Source organism: Mercenaria mercenaria, chromosome 2 (assembly GCF_021730395.1).
Source record: "Mercenaria mercenaria strain notata chromosome 2, MADL_Memer_1, whole genome shotgun sequence".
In the NCBI taxonomy this organism is placed as follows: domain Eukaryota; kingdom Metazoa; phylum Mollusca; class Bivalvia; order Venerida; family Veneridae; genus Mercenaria; species Mercenaria mercenaria.
In genome coordinates, this window is record NC_069362.1 from 74,264,738 (window position 1) to 74,287,586 (window position 22,849).

At 35.8% G+C, this 22,849-nt stretch overlaps 1 protein-coding gene across 1 annotated transcript in view; it reads right to left on the minus strand.

Annotated features, from left to right (window-relative positions):
- The window catches only part of LOC123562291 (probable chitinase 10), a 112,779-nt gene that overhangs the window by 72,718 nt on the left and 17,212 nt on the right, over window positions 1-22,849 (minus strand). The window contains exons 10-14 of the mRNA XM_053526582.1: window positions 22,265-22,365; window positions 14,695-14,799; window positions 14,100-14,344; window positions 8,968-9,106; window positions 7,970-8,148 (exon numbers count right to left, since the gene is read on the minus strand). Of these exons, the coding sequence (XP_053382557.1) occupies window positions 7,970-8,148; window positions 8,968-9,106; window positions 14,100-14,344; window positions 14,695-14,799; window positions 22,265-22,365 (769 nt within the window). The remainder of the gene's footprint in view (window positions 1-7,969; window positions 8,149-8,967; window positions 9,107-14,099; window positions 14,345-14,694; window positions 14,800-22,264; window positions 22,366-22,849) is intronic.

Sequence of the window (22,849 nt, forward strand, 5' to 3'; positions counted from 1 at the left end):
GTAGCACGAGTGATTTAATCTTTCGCATCCAAACGACTGCCCATGTTTTATTTATTGATAAAATTATTGGAACATATTTATTATTTCGATTCTAACAACGCAAATAATTCGCATTTTACAGTACTACATTTTCAGCGTAATACATCATTCGGGTCATATGCTGTTACAATTTACCCCCTACGGTTAGAAAGAGTTGCATAGCAAATGGAACGTATAGATATGAGAAGTATTTACAGTTTAGTAATCTAAACAGCTCGCAAACTAATAATGAAGAGAATCAACAAATTGAGCTTAAATTTATATGACGTCACATCATTATGACGTCATACTTTATGTCATACATTTATGACGTCACCGCTGAATCTTAATTAAACTAACTGAATTCGCTCGTAGAGATCGAAACGTGTTTTACGGTCCTACACATAAGTCAGTATGACTTTTTATTTTATGTTTTTGAAATGTTGTTTTCAACCGTTTGGCCCTGAAATAATTTGTATGTAATGGAACTGAAGTAGAATCTCTTATGCCACAATCATAGTGGGTGAAATGTAACAGCCAACCATATTTTATCGTAGATTCATGTATAGGCGATTTCTCTATATGTTTATATAGCAATTGCTGCAGATTGTGTTGGAATAAAAAACAAAAGTTAAAAAACTACTTTACACGGAATGCATGTACAATTCAACAGGAATACAATAGATTTGTAATTTGTAAAAGTACCAGTACACACCAGATCCATCTGTTGACCTTGTGTTTCGTTTCAACAAGATCAACATAGCATGGGCAACAGGATACCGTTCATCATTTTTATTAATTATCCTAATTGCTGGGCATTCTTCTTCTTGTCTTTGGATTTCAAGATGTACGCTTACGCTTTAAAGATAAACTGCATCTGCATGGAGGTAAAATATGCATACATACTTTGTTGTATGCTATTATTATTATATGAATTATTAGTAGTAGTAGTGTTATTTTATCCAAGTATAGAGGGCTTCGAATGAGGAGGTCGGTCCTCCCCAATTTTCAGAATTGTCGAAAGTTAATGGCAACACATTTCATTGATGCCTCTTCTAATATCAAATATCATTTAAGCATGACTTTTTTTATCTAAATTTATTAATATGCTGTTTGATAAGGTGTTTTTGGGGGTAGTTTGGTAAACAGTTAAATATAATTCTGAAATTAATAGCAAAATACTCAATAACCTTTCGTCTAAAATATGAACTGCCTAAAAGTAAGGTTCACTAAAATATGAGTTTAGGTGTTTAGGTACAATTCACATCTTAAAATACATTTAATCAACAAATATCTCCATTACATCTAGTATCAGTTCAAATTTCGTAATAATTTATAGAAGAACAAACGTATAATTATGGTTTCATGTTTGCTATTTAAAACACATTACACTTAACAAACAAAAGATAATCGTCACAGGATATGGAATGTAAATAATATCTTTATGATTAATAAGTTTGTCGCCAACTTCAAAGCTGCTAGTTGAAAAAATAGAGCCGGAAATAAACACACTCGAAATCTGAGAATCTTATAATATCATTGCTCAATTTATAGTATCCATTTTCATACTTACTCGACAAAAAGTAAAGCAATTGTGCTTAAGTAGCAGTGTGCAAAAGCCACTTCAAAGCCGGCTTTCTCCATATCTTATGTAATGAAAATATTGAAAGGTTGTAGTTTCGCATCTTGGCCTGTTTTAAATGCCTAAGAACAGTGTCATATAGAAATCTAAAATACAGGAGATGCTTAACTTATAATTGAACACTTTGAAATTTAAATGTTTGTGAGGCCCGCTCGAGAACTTCGTAATGTGTACAATACATGGCTACCTTCATTTTATTGTCCTGTAGATGCACGCAAACATGATTTGAAAAAAGTTTGTGCGGATGAAAATAGATGCCAAATGACAGAGCATGTGCTTATTAAGAATAGCTCTTCTTACTTAAGTATAAAAAAGGTAGTAAGTGAGATTGGATACCACTTCTTTAACCGAAGTACCAGATATTCTTAGTAAAATTGGGTTAAAGTAAATAAATATATTATTCAGGGAACGTTGCATAAACCTACTGTGGCAATACCTGGGATTTTAAGTACCTCTCTTGTATATCGCCGATGTTGATCTACCGACATGTCTCTTATGATATTGTGCTAAGGTTTGGAAGCAAAATAACGGAAAACTGCATGTTTTCTCAGCGCAACACTGCACAAGTAAAGAACGTGCAATTTTATGGAGGCTATACGTTTTTGTTTCTCATTGGGATATGCTCTACTGACGTGGACGCTATAATAGGGGCGGTTGTGCTCAGTAGTGGGAAACTGAAGATAGTTCACATTGATTCTTCCGCAGAAGAATGCTGTAGTTTTTTATTGAAAGCAGTTTTTTAACAAATAAATTAAAACAATAATCAGATTCCAAAGAGAAGGTTTTTAATATTTTGTGGACAAGTTATATGTCTAAAGTCTGTTTCCAATGACTTCCGCTTTTAAATGTTGTGGTACGTCAAGAGAAAGAACCTATATATGAAGTAAACGGACAATGAGCTGTCAATAAATCATAAGCATAGGAAAGTTAATTACGTCTTAACTCGTAGGACAATGGACAGGAAAAGGCTGCTGCAGAAACGCTTTATAAATTCACACCTACCGATAAAGCGATCGTGGACAAAAATTGATCATCAGACTATGAACACAAATTTGCCATCTTGACTGGTATAGCACGGCTGATTACTGCAATTTCGTTCTGGTTTGTTAGACGTTCGAGAGCGCCAATATACCAGAAAAAAAAACTGTGAATTTGGTGTGTTGGCACATTGGAAGGGCACCAGTACGTAAGTACGATAAATAAATGTGCATTTTAATGTGGAAATAGTAAATCCTAATCCAAAACATGTTCTAGAATTTCTCTAATCAGATAAATCCCTTACACAAAAGGCATGTTGAACATACAATATGCTCATACGGAAAGCTATCAACAAAGAGTATCCGACAAAACAAGCAAGAATGCAAATATAAGAGCAACCCCAGTGGGGTTTAACAACTCCATATCATGGATTTTCCTCCTATCTAAGTGCAAATCCTAGTTTGACATTACTGTCATGGTTGTGTCCTATGTGCCCAACATTTAATTACAAAAGCAAAGCTGTGTCTGGCATCAATTATCAGCTCCTTATTCAAATTCATATTGAATAAAATGCAGATCGTTTTTCAACTTTTTATCCAATGTAGAGAGATGGATCAAATCTCGAGTTCCCCTCTAAAACTCCTTGGGCGATATATTAGTTTAGCTTCAATCAAATAATGATTTCAAATCTTTCTTTGGAGTACTACGTGATTTTGAAACAGAGTTGAATAATGAGCTCAGACCCAGCTGTGAGACTGGCGAATACATAGTTGCATAATTAGTATTTCTGTGGTCCACTTAAGAATGATAGCATCCAATCTATTCATTCGCAATAATGGGATTTTGTCAGTAATTGACTTGAAAACACAAAGCTCATAATAACAATAATAATCTTGTGAGTTTGGATGCTGATATGTGTTACGAAGGAGTCTAGGATTGACGTACGAAAATGACTCCCTTTTTATTTAAGGCATGCAAAACGGAGTTACAGTGGCATAAACTGTTTTCGAATTACCCCACTGTATAGGTATTAGTATCCATAACTATTGTGAAGTTTCAAGCTAGTATTCTTAAGAAATATAATCCAGGAAAATCAAATTTAAGAATAATTTCATTTTGATTCTTTGGTTCCTGCTTCTACGACCTTTAAAATCCGACGCTTTGTTCTGCACACTGGCACCAGACAAGAAACAAAATGACATTGAACATTTTGTATCCAACCTCTAGGTGTACTACAAGAACCATGGTCACGGGAAAATATACTGACCCATTTCAATCGTTCATTTCTCACCCAAAATGCGCAGTTCGGTAAGTTGGTACTATGCATATTAAACAAGTGGTTATCTATCTTCCATCGTGCTTCAGTCGCATTGCCTCGCATAGTTATGTTTTCAGCAACGTTACGAAAAACCAACTTTGGGTGAACTTCCCTTATGAACTTTCGATCGAGGCGGCCACATTATTCTCACTGGCTGATGTCAATCGTCGTTTAACTACACATGTACGGCAGAATGTGTATATGCATATAAATGTGCAATGTGAATTAACTAAACAATACAAAAATGTACCACTTTATGATTTATGATGCATTTCTAAGACGACTTTCATTCATCATTCCGAGCCTTTTTTTATGTAACTATGAATATTTCACAATCTTCTTTTTTGTTTGTTTACATTTCGATTAACATGTGTACACGGCCGTGTCGTCCACACTTTAAGTTCATTAGGGAAATTCATCCAAGCTTTTATTCTGTAACGTTGACGAAAGCACAAAATATGCGCTAAGAAATATTGAAACAATATGAATGGTGCTCGATGGAAGATAAAATACCGCTTGTTCAATATGCATAGTACCCATAGGTCTACAGAACTACTCGTTTTAGGTGAGAAATGCGCGATTGAAATTGGGTTCTTACAGTATACTCACGGGTAGGGTATATCATGTACATTGACTTTTTTCTGGTCTGGTGCCAGTGGTTTTGCAATCGTAAAGCCAGTCAATTATACAAAATGTAGTTTATTAAATTAACGAAATTTACCACCCACAGAGATCATACCTATTTGCCTTTTAAGGACACGTCACGGCTGATATATTTTAGCATTATTGCAATACACAATTAGTATTAAAATTGTGTTTCCAATACATGTGCTCATTAGATAAATCCTCAATTTTTATGTGAAGATAAGGGATGTGTTTTGTATAATTGCAACACTGTGAGTTGCTCTAGTTAGGGACAAATGACTGAAACAATAGAAATTCTTACGTGATTTGGATAGACAAAACGATAGAAAGGCAACACTATATTCCTTTACTGTAATTTATGAGTTGTAAATTACAGTAAGAGCCGTTTCAAGAAGGAGAAAAAACTGCAACCTTTTTATTAGGCCATGAGTCATCATACACCTGTCAAAAATTGTCATTAGTTTTCACGATTTGTTGAAGTTATTTTTATCTCTCCATTCTGCATATGCATTGTTTTTGTAATTATCTTGGTAGGACATTGTAGTGTGTAACTTACTTTACATTCCACATCAATATTTGTGCTTGAAATTGCTTTGTTGAGCTCACTGAAGTCACGTAAGAATTTCTATTGTTTTATTTTATTGTCTGTAATAAAGGTACCAAACATCGATATTAAGATATAAGAATTGTTCCTTTCTGGTGGGAAAAGGAAACTATTTGGTTGAATCATAATATAACGATTTTGGCAAGAACTGGATATTCTTTTTTTTTGTCATTCATCAGAAATTCAAAACGTGATACCACCTTAACAGAAGTTCGTGTACTGAAAGCATTTCAATCAAAGGTCGAAATTTCGTGTTAAACTTTATCAAAACAAAATTTCTATCCACATCATCTAGATCACGTTTTTAAATACTGAACATTTCTTGGAGGATATTTTACATTTATCTTTAGAATCCAGAAAATGATAAGCAAGCTGCACATTAGTTAGTAGACCATTTTGTTTCAGAATGCTTAGTCTCACAACAGTCAACCTTTGTCTCAGTGATCTTAAGAATGTGACAACTAAGAACGCTTTGGCATATAGTCGTTAAAACTTCATAGGAAGAATGTCATATCAGTAGATGTATCTTATTATTTTGAGGCTCAGAAGGTCAAAAGTAAACAAGTGAATGAAGTATTGGCATGCAATACAAAGTCCTCTACTGGAAGGCACCTAATTTTCTCTACTGCAGTATAACATAATGAACTGATATCTGACAATAATGTATAAACAATATTGTACTAACACAAAACACTTGGATTAAAATTTGTATATATAAAAACCTACAGTTGTTTTCATATGGCATTTTTGGCCGATTATCAAAAAAAATATCAGTTATATAAGTTATTTATAGTAACAACAAAGGGGAATTAATCAGAAAAAATCTATAGAAGTCCACAAGAAACTCTTAACCAGGTAGAGATAGGTCAAAATACACCTAAAAATGGATGTAACAAGCATGTTGTACCACAGAAAACTGGTCTCGATTTTTCCCTACGGCCAGTAATAAATAAGTTACAATATAATCTACTTATAGTAAAACGAAGGAACGTAATTCTAAAAACAAGGACGCCTCATGGTTTTGAACATTTGTGCCAAGTTACATCAAAATCCCTCCATGCATGAAGAAGAAATGCTTCGGACAAAGTCATTCTTGAATTTGACCTTTGACCTCTAAGTGTGACCTTGACCTTAGACCTAGGGACCTGGTTCTTGCGCAAAACAATTCGTCTCATGGTAGTGAACATTAATGCCAAGTACATCAAAATGCCTCCATGCATGAAGAAGAAATGCTCCGGACAAAGTCATTCTTGTATCTGACCTTTGGCCTCTAAGTGTGACCTTGACCTTAGACCTAGAAATCTGGTTCTTGCGCATGACACTCCGTCTTATGGTGGTGAACATTTGTGCCAAGTAATATTAAAATCCCTTTAAGAATTGTTGAGTTACAGACTGAACAGGGAAAAAGCCCTTTTGGCCTTTGGCTTCCAAGTGTGACCTTGACCATGCAGCTGCAGCTAAGGGCACATGTTTTGCGCACAACACATTGTCTCATCCAGGGAAATATTTGTGCAAACTGATATTTAAATCCTGTAATATTAAAATCCCTTTAAGGATTGTTGAGTTATAGACCGGACAGGAAAAAATCCCATTGACCTTTGATCTCCAAGTGTGACCTTGACCTTTAAGCTAGGGTTCTGGGTGTTTTGCATGACACGTCGTCTCATCATGGGGAACATTTATGCCAAGTAAAATTAAAATCCCTTGAGGGATGACAGAGTTCTGGACCGGACAGGAAAAACAACATATTGACATTTGACCTCCAAGTGTGACCTTGACCTTTGAGTCAGGGGTCCGGGTTTTGCGCAGGACACATCGTCTCATCATGGGGAACATTTGTGCCAAGTAATATTAAAATATCTTCATTGATGGCAAAGTTATGGACCGGACAGGAAAAAAGCCCTGTTGTCATTTGACCTTCAATTTTGACCTTGACCTTTGAGCCAGGGGTCAAGAATTTGCGCAAGACAGGTTGTCTCATCATGAGGAACATTTGTGCCGAGTGATATTAAAATCCCTTAATGAATGACAGAGTTATGGACCTGACACGAAACAGAAACTTTTTATGCCATGTTTACATTTGACTGCCAAGTGTGACCTTGACCTTTGAGCTAGGGATCTGGGTTTTTTGCATGACACATCGTCTTATTATGAGGTACATTTGGACGGAAAAGCGCATTCCTATAGTCCCCGTAACTGGTTTTCAACACAGTAGGGGACTATAACAATCAAACAGTGACCTCTAAACTGTAAACGGTTTTCACTAACTGCCTAAAGAACGATTTGGCCTGAAATCAAACTTCGGGGTGGGGTAGCGGGGGGGGGGGGGGGGGGTAAGTAGGTTGAAGGTCAAGGTGACAGTGACCTCTAGACAGGAAAAAAATCGCCAAATAATTAAAGAGTAATTTGCCTGTCAATCTTCTTACGAGGTTTCCTATAGACATTATGCTCCACGATGTTTTCGAGTTCATTTGGTTAAAATTCAATGTCACATCATACTAAAGTGTATACCCACTTTCCAACAGACCATCATGTGGTTGGCATATGCGTTGTACAAACAAATCTTGTTTCATCTTTGATGTGTGTGTTCCAACGCTAGCTATGTGAGTGCTATTTACAACAGTTGTATCATTAAAACCCAATATGCCCCATTTAAAGAAGCAGATTTGAATAGTTAAGGAAGAGATACGAATTTTATGTCGTTATTTATTCACTCTTGCAAATAAAAGATAACATTTCAATTTCGTAAAACGTCTCCTTTCTATGGACAGTCATGTACGTTTGCGGCCCAGTCGCAGCCCTGGAGTGCGGTACTGAAGTAGGTACCGGAGGGACATGGTTCGTGGTAAGACACCTCAAAGGAACATTGGTAGAAATGACCGCAGTCTGCAGGATCCTTGTAAAAACCATCAGACTTTCCTTTACAGAAGTCAGCAGGTTTCACTGTAATGAGAATACAAATTATGTATACACTCTTGGTTTAATTATGAACCATTTAGACACTTAAAGGTCCATTACTAAGAGAAAGTGAGTTGGCAATTTTTTCATAGCCAGTGCATAGACTTCTGCAAGACACTAAATAATGAAGATTGGCAAGTCAAAATTTACAGAAGGTCTTTGGAACTCAAAGAAATGTATGTGTATTATGTTGAAATTTCAATGAATCGACAGAATGACCCCCCAGGTCTTTTTAACTTTCTTCATACTTCATAGAAAAATAATTGTACATATACTGCGATTTATTTCGAATTTCTACATACCAACTTTCATTTTCCAATAAAATGAAATGGTTTCTGTGCTTTTTAAAAGAAATTAAAATGTCCACTTTCCTTAGTATTGGACCTTTAAGGACCAGAAAATGAGCCATCATCTGTAAACCATTCGTATATAATTCTTTCAGTTTGTGTGTCATATTGATTTTAAGATAGGGCCGCATAGATTTACCTGAAAAATGGAAACTTAAGTCAAAACCACCTCAGTTGCAAAGCAATCTTATTTCTATCCGCATATCCAAATGCGCCTTTTCCGTAGCACAAAACTTTCATATACATAAATTCAATGCAAGAGTGAATTATAGCCGTAGGAATAGTGCAGACAGTAAGCATCATAAGCAATAAGCAGATGCAATGCAAACATCTCAGAAAACTGACATGTGTCAAAGTTTTCTTTACCTTTCCTGAACAGGTAATACCAGAAAGTAATTATACAACCTTGTGTTACTATTTAACTGTTTCCCGGTTGATAGAAACCTTTAAATCATACCGTTAGTTTGGTACTGTTTAGTGGTGTGCATTGCCTGTGTGGTTGTTGGTACTGGCGCTCTTGTTGTAAACGGTGCCTGAGTCACGGGTGCCTGTGTTATCACGGGAGCATGTGTTGCTACAGCTGCACGTTTAGTTGTCTTAAAGAGAATATCAAACAAAATTTATGATAGTAACAAAGCAAATGTCCCTCGGTCGGAATAATTTTCCGCGCGCTATATAACAGATTTGACCTTTTCTATTATACCAGCTGTCGATTCTAATATATTTTAATGTTAACTAGGGGCCGCCATGGCCGAATGATTAGGGTCGCTGATTTCAAATCACTTGCCTCTCACCGATGTGGGTTCGGGCCTCACTTGGGGCATTGAAGTATTCGTGTGAGGAAGCCGAAGCCATCCAGCTGGCTTACGAAAGGTCGGTTGTTCTACCCAGGTACCGACTCGTGATGAAATAATGCACAGAGGGGCACCTGGGGTCTTCCTCCATCATCAAAGCTAGAAAGTCGCCTTATGACCTATAGTTTTGTCGGTGCGACGTTAAACCCAACAAAAACAAATAAATTTTATGTTAACTAATAGAGCGCTATTTCGGTCGAAAATAGGTCAATGTGACATAAACGCTTGTACATTTATAAAAACAATGTACATGGTTTGACATATAAGAATATATCACTAGTAGTATATGTACTTTTACAAGAAGTTAGTCTTCAAGCTTTCTGCTGGAATTATTTTGTCGTTGTAAAAAAAAGGGATTCCAATGAAATAGGTGATGTACATCAGACGAAATTCCAAACTGCCCTTGATAGTCTTGACAAATTCTTGACAATGTATGATACATTTATGAACTTTTATGACATTTAGGCAAATATATTTTAAGAACGCATGAAAATTTCAGGTCTGTTAATGCAATGAGACCATTTCATCCTTTCTACGACTTCAACCGTTTTTTAAAAGTCACAATTAAAATAAACGTACATATTTTGTTTTTATTGTTCGAGCAAATATCACTAATATAAGGATACAGGGGTGTGGAAATCTAATTTTCACTGATAAACGGTCAAATATGAAACCAGATTTACATTTGACTCCCAAAATAAGAGGATAAAGAAATTATTTATTTCATTTTGTCATGCTTTTCTAGCCTTTGATGAAATTGCAGTTTTGTGACCTTTAGAATAAGGTCGAGATCGTAATACACGTAAAATGATATCTTAACATTACTTTATTTCCTAATACATTTTTATATTTATTGGCAACATCTTAACATGTGTGCGCTTTTTTGCATGAATATGTCATATATTTACCAGCATTTGGCAAAACCGTTCATATATCTTTTTATGCATTTTGCATGTTAATACTGTAGATCTTTAATAGCCACACCAAACGCAAACACCATAAAGTCTTAAAGCAGGTACACTTAACAACATGTTTTATTTTACATTGTACAAACATTTTGCTAACGTTATAAACATAGTGTTGCATCAATATATAAAAAACATGCAACAGTCCGAGATTCTTTGTAAACTTCGAATCAATAACATAGACTATTTATGCACGTATTCATGCATTAATACTTTGAAATAGAAATAACTTTCTCTGAAATCATTAGATTGATAAGAGTACATAACCACATCATTGAATTTTGGCATATTAATGGCTACTGGAGCTGTTACTTGTTGTCGTTTTAGGTCTAAATGCAAATTAAATAAACATATATTATTTGTTTCTGTTTACTGAATCAAAACATAACAGTTTATTGTGACTTTAAAGATATAATTAAACTGCCATATTAACCAATGACGACAAAATAAATATTTCCTGATTCATTCCAACATAATCGCGTGACATAATTACATTCAGTCAGTGGTTTACCGGCGGATCAACGTGAACTTAGTGTGTGATGTGCCGCTTGTGCCTTCCGAAACAAAGTTATTTTATCAAAAATTATGTGAGCCGCGCCATGAGAAAACCAACATAGTGGCTTTGCGACCAGCATGGATCCAGACCAGCCTGCGCATCCGCGCAATCTGGTCAGGATCCATGCTGGTCGCTAACGGTTTCTGTAACTGCAATAAGCTTTGAAAGCGAACAGCATGGATCCTGACCAGACTGCGCAGATGCTTCAAGCTTCAAGTACTATTATTGACCACATTGTTACATACACAAACAAGAGTATATACGCCCGTCACAGCAAATTACTTTTTACTTTAATAATTCTACTTATTGAGCAGTCTTGTTGTAAGTTTTCTCAACTCCGACTGATTCACACAACTCCATAACAATAAAGACTATCTTCTTGCTGACTGATTGAACTTGACAATGATTATAGGCTCATAAAACATTCTAAGTTTAGAGACGAAGAACTGGCTAGTAATTAAATGGACATTATCAATTTTGACAATTTTAAGTAATTAAAGGGCCATAACTCAATAACTACTCTAGTTAGAGAATGGATGCTCTCAATTTCTACAAGTTTTAGTAATTCAAGGTCCATTCTTCCAAAGTCTTTTGAACAATCCGGCTGGGTATTTAACTTGACCGAGGTATAATTCTCATGAATATTGTGACCAAGTTTGGTGGACGTTTGATAAGAACTGCTCATGTTAATGAGTGGACAACTTTAATTGATGTCGCCTACCCGCCTACCGCAGGTAGTTACATAATAGGCGTATAAAACGGTTATGTCAGACTGGTTGTATTCACATAAGTCAGAGATTATTTTATTACGTTTTGTACAAGAAAAATCTGGAACAATGGATTTTTTAATCCACTATTTTTTAGGAATTATTTATTGATAAACCTTTCTCAGCCATATTGGAGTATATGATAATAATATTTATTGGAGTAATATTATCATTAGTCAGCTTTAAATTCTGTAGCTCATGCCTTGAGGATTGAGTTAAAACCTGATTACATATGAAGTTTTAGATCAGATGAAACCCGGTGATTTCAATCATATAAATTAAATAAACATGGATTTTAATTGTAAATATAGAAAAAGTGTTCAAAGAGAAGTCAACCTGTTAAGTCTCATTACTATTCAGATCGAATGATGAAAATGTGAATCTGAGAACGGCACTATTGTTCTTATTATTGATTTGAAGATTGTAACATCCCTAAAAATATTGGACACACCATTTTCATAACTTTTTACTGCAGTTGCAACAAAAGATGTATGTATATTATCAGTATGATCAATTTAATAAATGTTGTACCAGATGATATGAAAGTTGCCAGAGTTATTTCATTACATCATCAAAGTAGTAAACTTAATATCAGCAATTAAATACTAGTCAGTATATTATGCTCCAGTCTGGATTTAGAAGTATTTACTCTACCGATATTTGTCTCATTTATTTGTTTAATCCCATCAAAAGCAATAAAGCAAAAAGTCTGTACACTGGTACGGTTATGCTTTAATTACAAAAAGCGTTTGATACAGTTGACAATGATATTTTAGTAGCAAACTCGGTCTTATTGGGGTCGAGAATACAGATTGGTTTATCTGAAGGTAAGTTATCAAACATGTTTTTATCCTATGTAATTGACATTATCATTAGAACTGATATTGACTGTAAAGTAAATTTCTATGCCCGTTGATAGTGTTATTCTATTTGCAACTTAGAGATCAGTTTGTCATGTCTGTGAATCTTGATACTCCTTTGAACAATATACATGGCTTATTGACAATTAATTGTCTTTACACCAAGGCAAACCCTACTTGTTGGTACCAAACGCAAACTAAAGCAGATTGAAGATTTTAAAGTTGTTTGCAATGGACATACAATTTTAAATTGGTCTCAAGATTGATGCATCTTTGTCTGGTGTCTTGTTATTTTTGTAATTAAGGTCATATCATGACTTGCTTTTAAGGCTAAAATTATAGATTACAAAACTAGGAAATACCTTTTCTCTGTACTGATACAGTGTGACATTGATGACACATGATCTTCATGATTCTCTAGTATGTATAAGAGCTTGAAAGCTAAAGCTCAAATACGCCAAAACATTTTTTATTTATTAACATGGGACCTAGATAAAGTGTTGAGGATCGATTTGGCATTGTTTATTGTAGAAATCAGAGATAGTAAGGCAGTTGCCACTAAAGATTTTCACAATGAAAGTCCGTATAATATGAAGGAAACATTTGACCTGGCCCATGATGCATATCAGTACATCAAAAGCAGAAAACTGTAAAATTGTAAAGTTAAAAAAAATGTCCTTACATTGTCTTCAAAAAATCAATAAAAGGACTGGGATGCTTTACCGATATCTGTCGGTCTGTCAGTCATTAAATTATCTCTTTAAGATTAGATGTGTTGTCAAATGTCCTGATGATATTAATCATCCCCCGTGGATACAAAGGTGAAACTCGGCTATCATGAAAAAGCTCGTGGGGTATTTTTATTATCTGAAAACTCTAATGCAACTCTAGCATTTCGTTTAATATTATTTTAGACACCATTATGAAAGTAAACCAATTTTTATTTTTAGCTGTTGATTTTCCTAGCGAACACATATTTCCATGCAGCCATTGCAATATCGCCTGTCTATTATGTTTCCGTAATTACCGGTGACATTGTATTTTAAAGAATATTTTATATATACGTCATTAATTATTACAGAAGGATTGTTGCTTTATTCACATTTAAGTTCTGAGTCAAGAGGCTTGCTACGACGGTGTTTCTTCGCATTGCGTCCCTTTGACTGATTGCAACAATGCTTTACGTTTATATAACACTGTCTCAACATAAGGCAAACAATGAGATAACAGGTTAATCTTAATTAATTTTATTTCACGTTGTCATTGTAAATCAAGGCGAAATTTTCCTTCATATGAACAAAAAAGACGAAAACTGTCGTCTTTACCTGCTCGGATTCCAATTAAATTATAACCATTACATAGTTATTCAACAAAATTGTCAATCATTATGTAATTTCATAAAGGCCTTGCTATCATGTCTTTAATCATCGTATTTGTCTTTGGTCTCAGGCTACAACTGTCCACAGCAAAATATCAAGGCCATTATTAAATCGCCTTAAAATTGACATTATAGTAGAGCCAAAAAATATGTATTCCTATTTGTACATATTGTAACATTGGCATCAATGAAGGTTTATATTGTCTTACCGTTGTTTGTGCTGCATTATTGCTAGCTGTACATGTGACATGATCAGGGAAGTCGCAGTAGAGAGTTGCTGTGTTGAACAGTAGACCAGGGTGACAATCTGTTCTGAACGCCATGCCGGCAGCACAAACGTAGTAATGTGAGCAGGATGTTGGACTAGGGTAATATCCGTCGGATCGTACAGCACAGTTGAATTCATTACTGGAAACCTGTGTCAGCTGATGCATGTTGCTGTTGGAACCTGGTGCTTTAAAATTACAATTAGGCAACCGTTACATATTTTTGCTTCTTCGAGGTTGAAAAACTCACAGTGCAAAAATCACAGTCATTACTTTTTCTGACCACATGGTACATTTAACAAGTAAATACTCAAATGAAAAAGCTGCATGGATAGGACCTTAGTCCATTTATGCAAGTATCCTACAGTATCAAGATCAAGATGAAAAAGAACATAAGGCATAACTGCTGCGTAGTGTTTAAGCTAAGCAGAAAGCGAAGACAATATGCGAATGTGAAGGAATTAAATGTATATCAATGCAAAAGGATGCTTTATTTTTCATAAAGCCAACATAAACTGCCAAAGGACTGTAAGCGAACCTTGCGTGGTTATAGGAGCAGCTTGTGTTGTGGTTTTGGCAGTAGTAGCGGCAGCAGTTGTAGTTGTCGTCACCGGGGCTTTTGTTGTCGGATCTGGTGCTTGTGCTGTAGTTGGCAAACATTAATAAGCAGCAGTGTACAAAAATTTCAGCAAGCAATGGCATGTAACACGTAAGTGGTAACATAATTAGCAATAAAGCACAATTCTTTTCTTGTATTAGATTGATTAAATTGCAAGCAAAACCATTTGATTTAAGCGATGTATTTATAATTTAGTATTCATAAAGGAAATCTTCCTTTGTTTACATAATTTGAAGCGACCTTCTTTGCCCTTCAAATATTGATCAAAAAGATATATCATACATATTTATTGTTCATGATTTTCATGTTTGTGGTGCACCAAATGAAACCTTACAGTAAATCTTATTGGCTAACAGGATACAATTATGTCGGAGTGTTTTCCCTGCGGTTTTCATATCAAACCTTTAGGCTCTTGACGTCAAACGTTTAAAGCCCGACTTGACTGATTCAGATGTGTATAAACAAATTGCAGTAAGAATGAATATTATTGATCTGTACTGACACTCTAGAGATCATGTTGCAAAAAATGAGATTTTCATATATTTATCTTTGTTTCCTTTATGATGCTGACGTCATTGCAAAAATGGTCCGAACAGGAATGAACAACAAAGTAAAAGGTTACTAAAGGAATTTGTTTACAAAACATACTTTCGTTGAAAAATGCTTTTTAATACATTCCACAGATAAAATCAGTGTTTGTCTAGAACGCGTTATGAGTATTTACTGCAAGATTTGGGAAAAGATGGCATCTGCGAAAACTATTCGGCGTAACCTATTTTTTATCTGTATCTATTTCTAGTATATGGTAGTTCAAGGAGCAAAATATGACTGACAGCAAGTGGTGTCGATTCATCCTCAATGGTCTCTGACGTAATTAATAAAAAATAAATGTGTGGTTATATATGATATATTGTACCAGTAGTCTAACCTGTAAAACCTGTGGTTCGTTAATTAGATTATTACTTATCTAATTTTCACATGGTTCAGTTACGGCACAGATAACAACAGAAACACAGCTCATACATAAAAAAACCGTGTTCAAAGAGCGCAGCACCTAAATATGAAATTCTACAAATGTTGTACTGTTGTGTAGGTGAAGCATGTATGTGTGAAATACACTGACGAGATAAAGAAACGCCTCGTTCAAACTCGGTATACAATTTTTCGTTAACCGTGATTCAAAATTAGAAAAGAACAATTCCATTCGCAAATTAGATGCTTTACAAGAATTTATGGTCAATAAGAAATCATTTCATTGTCGCATTTAGCTTAAATCTTGAATTTTAATAGCCCGGTCGGAGAAATTGCATTAGAAAAATCAGTAGCGCGTGTGGCCACCTCTGCTAGCAACCACAGCAGCAAGGCGACGCCTCATAGAGCCGCACCAGTTGCGTAACAGATACCGTGGGATTCTGGCCCACTCCTGGTGCAGCGCTGCTACCAGTTCCCGGACGTTTGCTGGCTGGGGTTGACGTTGGCGTAACCGCCGTCCGAGATAATCCCACGCGTGTTCAATCGGATTGCAGTCCGGTAAACACGCCGGCCAAGGTAAAACATTAATGTTTCTAGCCTGTAGAAAGTCCCTGGTGACGCGTGCAACGTGAGGTCGCGCGTTGTCGTGCTGATAGACTAATCCTTGACGTTGACGGAATAAAGGGACAACTACATGACGTAATATCTGGTCGATGTAACGCCTGGCTGTGAGATTACCTTGGCAAACGACGAGTTGGGACTTAAACCTATGGTTGATTGCTGCCCACACCATTACTCCACCTCCACCGTAACGATTGTGCTCCAAAACGCAGTTGTTTGCGTAGCGTTCATGGCGTCGTCTATAGACACGGATACGTCCGTCGGCGTTCCACAAGTTGAAACGCGACTCGTCACTGAACACTAAGTTCTGCCAACGCTGGCCGCGATGGTTGCGGGCCCAAATAAGACGTTGGTGACGGTGGCGTAACGTTAGAATTAGACCGCGGTAGGGCCTACAACAGGTAATTCCGCGTTCTCTGAGTCGATTTCTCACTGTATGTCGACTAATTGGACGTCCACGGTTACCTACAACTATACGTGACGTAGATTGCGCCGTCACAAATCTGTCACGTAAATGACGTTGACGTATAAAATTATCCTGTCGTATTGACGTTACACGCGGTCTACCTGAACGTGGTCTATCGATAGACGTTCCCGTGTCTCTAACACGTCGAATAAGACGCACAATTGTCGAACGAGAGACGTTAAAACGTCTAGCAACTTGTTCCTGCGTTCGCCCACATTCAAGCATAGCCAAAACCTGAGCACTCTCTTCAGAATTCAGCCTCGGCATTACGAAAACTAATGTTTTTTTCAGAGAATAGCTGAAAATATGGTTGTGTGTCGTATTACACATGTACATGTGCAAAAATCGTTCAATCAAACCACATGGTTTACATGCACGGACTGCACGAGGAAATCATGACCAGGTACATGAAGTGAACAAATGGCTGAATGAAATCGCGCGAGTTTTTGTTCACTGTGTTTGTCGGTCAGAGTACATGTAGATTTACTACATTTCACAACAATTAAAAGCGTTAGGAAAAAAATAACGCCAAATTTCAATGAGGCGTTTCTTTATCTCGTCAGTATATAAAGGCGTCAAGTAAAAAAGTAAAATGCTAAAAACACTGTTTGGAACCGCCTTGGAGTGGACAATTAAAAAAACACCTTTATAAAGTTTAAACGAGACCCCCACTATTACCCTTATTGTGTTCACAATTACAGATGTGAAATCCTTACGCGATCAAAGGTTACAGAAGACATAAAACTGCTTTTATGTATAAATATATATCAGTTTGAATCCTAAATAATGACTTTCACAATGACCGGAGAAAAATCGTGTTGTTGGCTGCCACAGACAATACTTAAATCAATATGAAGTTGTAAATATACTTTTTGATTACTGATGTGATTTTTGTGTATTCTCCGACAATTCTACAGTGCTAAGTGTGTATCTGACTCATCCCTTTACGCCTTGTTCCTTTAAGATTCATGTACGTTTTCTGTGTAACATTTAAAGGTGCAAGTCATCTTTTCCAAAAAGTCCATGCAGTACAGTAATGTAAATAAAACATTTTCTTTTCAAATAGCTGGAGAATATAAGGTTAAGGAACGTGACATTCGATCTCCATATTGACATGTTCAAACAATGACTGTGAAGTAAATGAGGTTTAGGTATAATATTAAACTGACGACTTAACATTACTTACGTAAATTTCTCGTGAAATGGACTTTAATAAAGGTGGATTTTGTACATCTATATTCAAATCAATCAAATTTACAAGTTATTAACGAAGAAGATGAGTTGCATTTTATAATTGTGGATGTGTTTATGTAAAGTGTCATCACTTTACATCAATGTAAGTTTAGACATATGACATTTTAAGTGCTAGATGTCAAATAAACGTATTTCATTAAGTCCATATTATTGCTTTTTTGACAGATGCGCATGGACTTAAACAAATTAACAAAATGAAATATCAATGAAAAATTTGCTTATTCGTGCGTCAGGAAAGTTGACACAGTTGAAATTAGTATCTTATTCGTTTTAATCGGCGATTCCATGGCAATTAAACGGCGATTCAACAGTGATTCAAAAGTGAGTTGTACAGTGAGTTCTTATGGTATTCTTTATTATCGTTCAACATGAATGAACTGCTTATAAATGGAACACAGTACAATAAAAGAAACAGTTGCGTAAAATTCTCACAGGGAGCTGTGCCACACCCTATATGTCTCCTTCCGGATATAGCTCCTCTGGGAGCTGTATTCAGAGCATGTAGTCGTATATTCTTCGTATATTGCTCCCTTGCTAAATTTGGAGCTATATATGGAACTCCTGTAGCTCTGTTCCATTATGCAATATAGACCACAAGGTTGCTACATTGAGATTAATTTCCTAAAATTGACTTGAAATACAGAATAGTCTGGATCCGCATTCTACATTCAGTAATGTGTGTGAAGCTGACCCTGGAACTGGCTATAGGCATTGAAAAACGAATGCCAAGCTCGGCCATCTGCATTCCATTTTAGCTGAACAAAAAAGGATACAGTGTTAGAATGCCGAGTTCGGCAATCGACATTTAATCGTTCAAAGTACATGTAATAAATGAATGCCGAGCTAGAATGCAGAGTTCGGGTCACGCCATTTAAATGTATAAAACGGGTTCGTGCTCCATGTGTCACGACATTGTCTCTAAGACATATTTTTTCTACGTTTACAGAGAATGACAGACCGGTTACACAATTTAAGTTTTCGTTGAAATATCGTGATCGTAAATGCAACATTACATGTTCTTTCAAGATAGGTATTAGTGTCATTCCTTTGCAAACACACATTGATGTTGTTTCTGCAGGGGCTTCCACACATACAAAACTAGAACCCTGTCGATAGGAAACGGATGTCCACACTTTGTCACTTTTTTCACAAACAAAAGCATCAATATTTATTCTTCTTTGAGACTGCATGAAATTTGAGTTAAATGTGGTGACAGTACCGTAACTTAACCACTATTTGCCAATCAATACTTTAGTACAGTTTTGCAACTTTGAAGCGACTTTTTTAAATTTCATCAAGGGCTATATTTCTGCCATTACTGGTCCGATACAAAAAATAAATCGTCATTTACACCTAATAACTAAGATCTGTTTCAAATTTGGTAGCATTCAAAATATGAATGACCCACTTTTTACACTAAATCAAGGGCCAAACTACAAGACAAGATACAAAAATTGAAATTCAGGTGCCTAACTTCCCTTGCCGGTTATCATTTTTGTAAAGTTTGGTGATTGGCGATCATATTGTACCCATCTTTGAACTGCGTTCTATCTCTTATTCGCATTCATGGACGGAGAAGAGCAAATCTGTGTGCCTCCATCCTTCCCTAAGGGGGTGTAAAGTTATATGCCTAAATATCTAAATACCACCTGCAACATACCCGTGTTTTGTATTACTTTCAAATTACTGTTACAGCATTTAATCAATGTATAGGGAGCCATAGTCAGATTTGCACATGCGTATACAGCTCCTCTCTAGCAAGTAGCTCTATACGAAAGCGGAGCTATAATCGAAGGGAGCCATTATAGCGTGTGATAAAGCTGCGCAAACCGTACAGTATGCAGTAGTTTCCATCGAAAGAAGGACCAATCATCTTGGTAAACCCATTTTCCCGAAATGAACAAAAATGAGAATTAGTCCACGTATACGGAACAGAGTAGGGGGATTTTAACAGTGTGTAGTGTTTTTCATAACCCATTCTTAAGGCTCTGTACATTAATACAACACAAGGTTTAGTAATGACGGATGTTTTATGTCCCAAAGGGTGGATCTTTTTTCTTATATAGGCTGCAGCTTTTGGAAGAGCCTTCCTACATGTCTCAGGAACATAATCTGGCTAAATACATTCAAAACTTAGATGAAATTCTACTTGTTTGGTGCCATTTAGACCATCTAGATATTTTACCTCACCAAGAAACAATCTTACAGCTTTTTAGGTTTATTAATTTGATTTCATTGTAAGAGCTGCAGTTTACAACGCAACAAATCAATAGATTCTTCTAAAACTATCCTAAACACAGAAATCTTGTTTCGAACTTCGTTTGAACTCTATGTTAGGGAAAAGTTTTTTAAAAGCAAAAATACAGTATATAATGTTATCTATATGTACGACATTTCGTTGAAACCCTTGTATTGCTGTTTTGCTGATATCAATCTAATATGAAATGACACACATATGTGTGTATATAATATATGTGTGTGTGATACATTGCTGATATGAACTGATAACTGGGAGTAACCTAACATTATCATACTATATATTGCAAAAACCTTCATATTTTGTATGTCATGTTATTTTACCTATTGCTGAAAATAAAGTACATTTTTAAAAACAAATAAATTCAGGCCTCTTTATGTAAAGGACCACAATGGAAATAAAGAAGGTTCCTCTTTTTAGTGTCTACTTGGTATGAGTTCGTTTGACATGGTTCTTCTATTTTTATTTAAATCTATTTATTTAACCTATTATAATTTGTTTGTGTGTTGTTGTTTTTTTTTAAAAAAAAAACACATTGTGCATCATGATAAAAATGAATGTTATTGCCTTTACTGTTTATACCCCCACCAACATGTTGGGGGATAGGGAGCTATATAGGAGTCAGTTTGACATGTCCCGTCGCGTCGCGTCCCGTCCGGGACATCTATATGCCTGGAAGGATTTTAATTTAACTTCACATTATTATTCTTCAAGACCAGCTGACGTGTTGAACACATCACCTATGCCTGTTGGTCAAAGGTCAAAGTCAAAGTCACAATTCAAGGTCAAAGGTTAGATATTTGGTTTTTGCTCCATAACTTCTATGTGCCTGGAAGGGTTTTATTACTAAATGGATTTGATTCAAACTTAAAATAGTTGTTCAACATCATCACCCATATTATATGGCACAAGGGCCATAACTCTTGCACCAATATTTCATAAATTATGCCCACTTTTTACTTAGAATTTCAGGTTACAGTTTTGATACACTTTCACTCTATCTCATTATTACTAAATGGATTTGATTCAAACTTAAAATAGATGTTCCACCTTATCACCCACATCATGTGACACAGGGTGCATAACTCTGACACCAATTTTTCATGAATTAAAAATTAGAATTTAAGGTTAATTTTGATGCATTTTCACTATATCTCAGTTATTACGAAATACATTTGATTCGAACTTGAAGTAGTTGTTCCACATCATCACCCACATCATATGACACAAGGTGCATAACTCTTGCACCAATATTTCCTGAATTATGCCCCCTTTTTGCTTAGAATTATACTTATATGTAGTGTTTTGATACACTTTATCTGTACCTCTCTTATTCTTTGATATTTTGTTAACACAGACTCAAGCTATTGTGTAATATTCATCCACCATTGGAGTCATTAAACACTCCAGTGACTGTTCTTGACAGATCTAATTGTTTTTGGTACACAGGTGTAACATCATAAAATACAGGTAAAGTTCGACTTTGGCTACAAACCACCAGTTTTTTTATGTAGTTATGGCCCCTTTCCAACTTAAAATTTGCCAAACTCATGGTTGCCGGACAATAACTCACGAAAGGCTTGACAGATTTAGATAAATTTTGGTACACAGGTGTAACATCATAAAATACAGGTCAAGTTCGATTTGAATTGCACCTTCCTGTGGCTATGTCTTTCTTATGGTTGCCATTCTTCTGTGACAAGACTGTATTGTGGCGGTATTCGTCACTCCTGTGAGAGTTCTAGTTTTACCTAATGTCTGTGATATACCATGTAAAACTACAAAATATTATTAAAATGGAAAATATCCTAGCGTTTCTGATGGATCTTTCCTAGATACAAGCTAAATTATTACTAACAAAGAAATACATCTCGGTTTTGATTAATATACATTAGACAGCACATATGCAAAGCACTTACTTGTAACGATCGGTGCCCTTGTAGTGACTGGGGGATTGGTGTACACTGGAGCACGTGTTGTTATGCGTTGTGCTGTTGTGGTCATTGGAGCCTGTGTGGGTCTGAATCAAGTATAAATACTTTTTGCATGATGCCAATACTGTTGCTTTAAAAGAACGTATTTATATAATCTTGCTTTATATGAAAATGGCTACCTGCTAGTTGTGCTGAATTGCAAAAGGTCCTTTAGAGTTCGATCCCCGAGTGAGGTAAAAGGTTTCACGGGGAATAGACGAAACAGATCACGCCTGAAATTAGTCTGTCTGCATCAGTTGTTTGTGCGAAATATCGTTAAAAGTGGTTTTAGGAACATTGATAGTTTACCAGCGAAATCCGAAATCTTTCTTTTTCATTGCACAGGCATTGTTATAATAAGCCATTTCGTAAGTCTTGTGTGATGTTTTAAAGTCTCAACGGGTGTTCGTCAAACCAAATAAAAGCTCTTAGAATTATGGTATGTGTTTCAGTGTTTAAACGTTTTTAGATCTAACGTATAAAGTATGCTCTATAGAGCTTGAGTGATATATAGAGGATATTTGTTTGTTT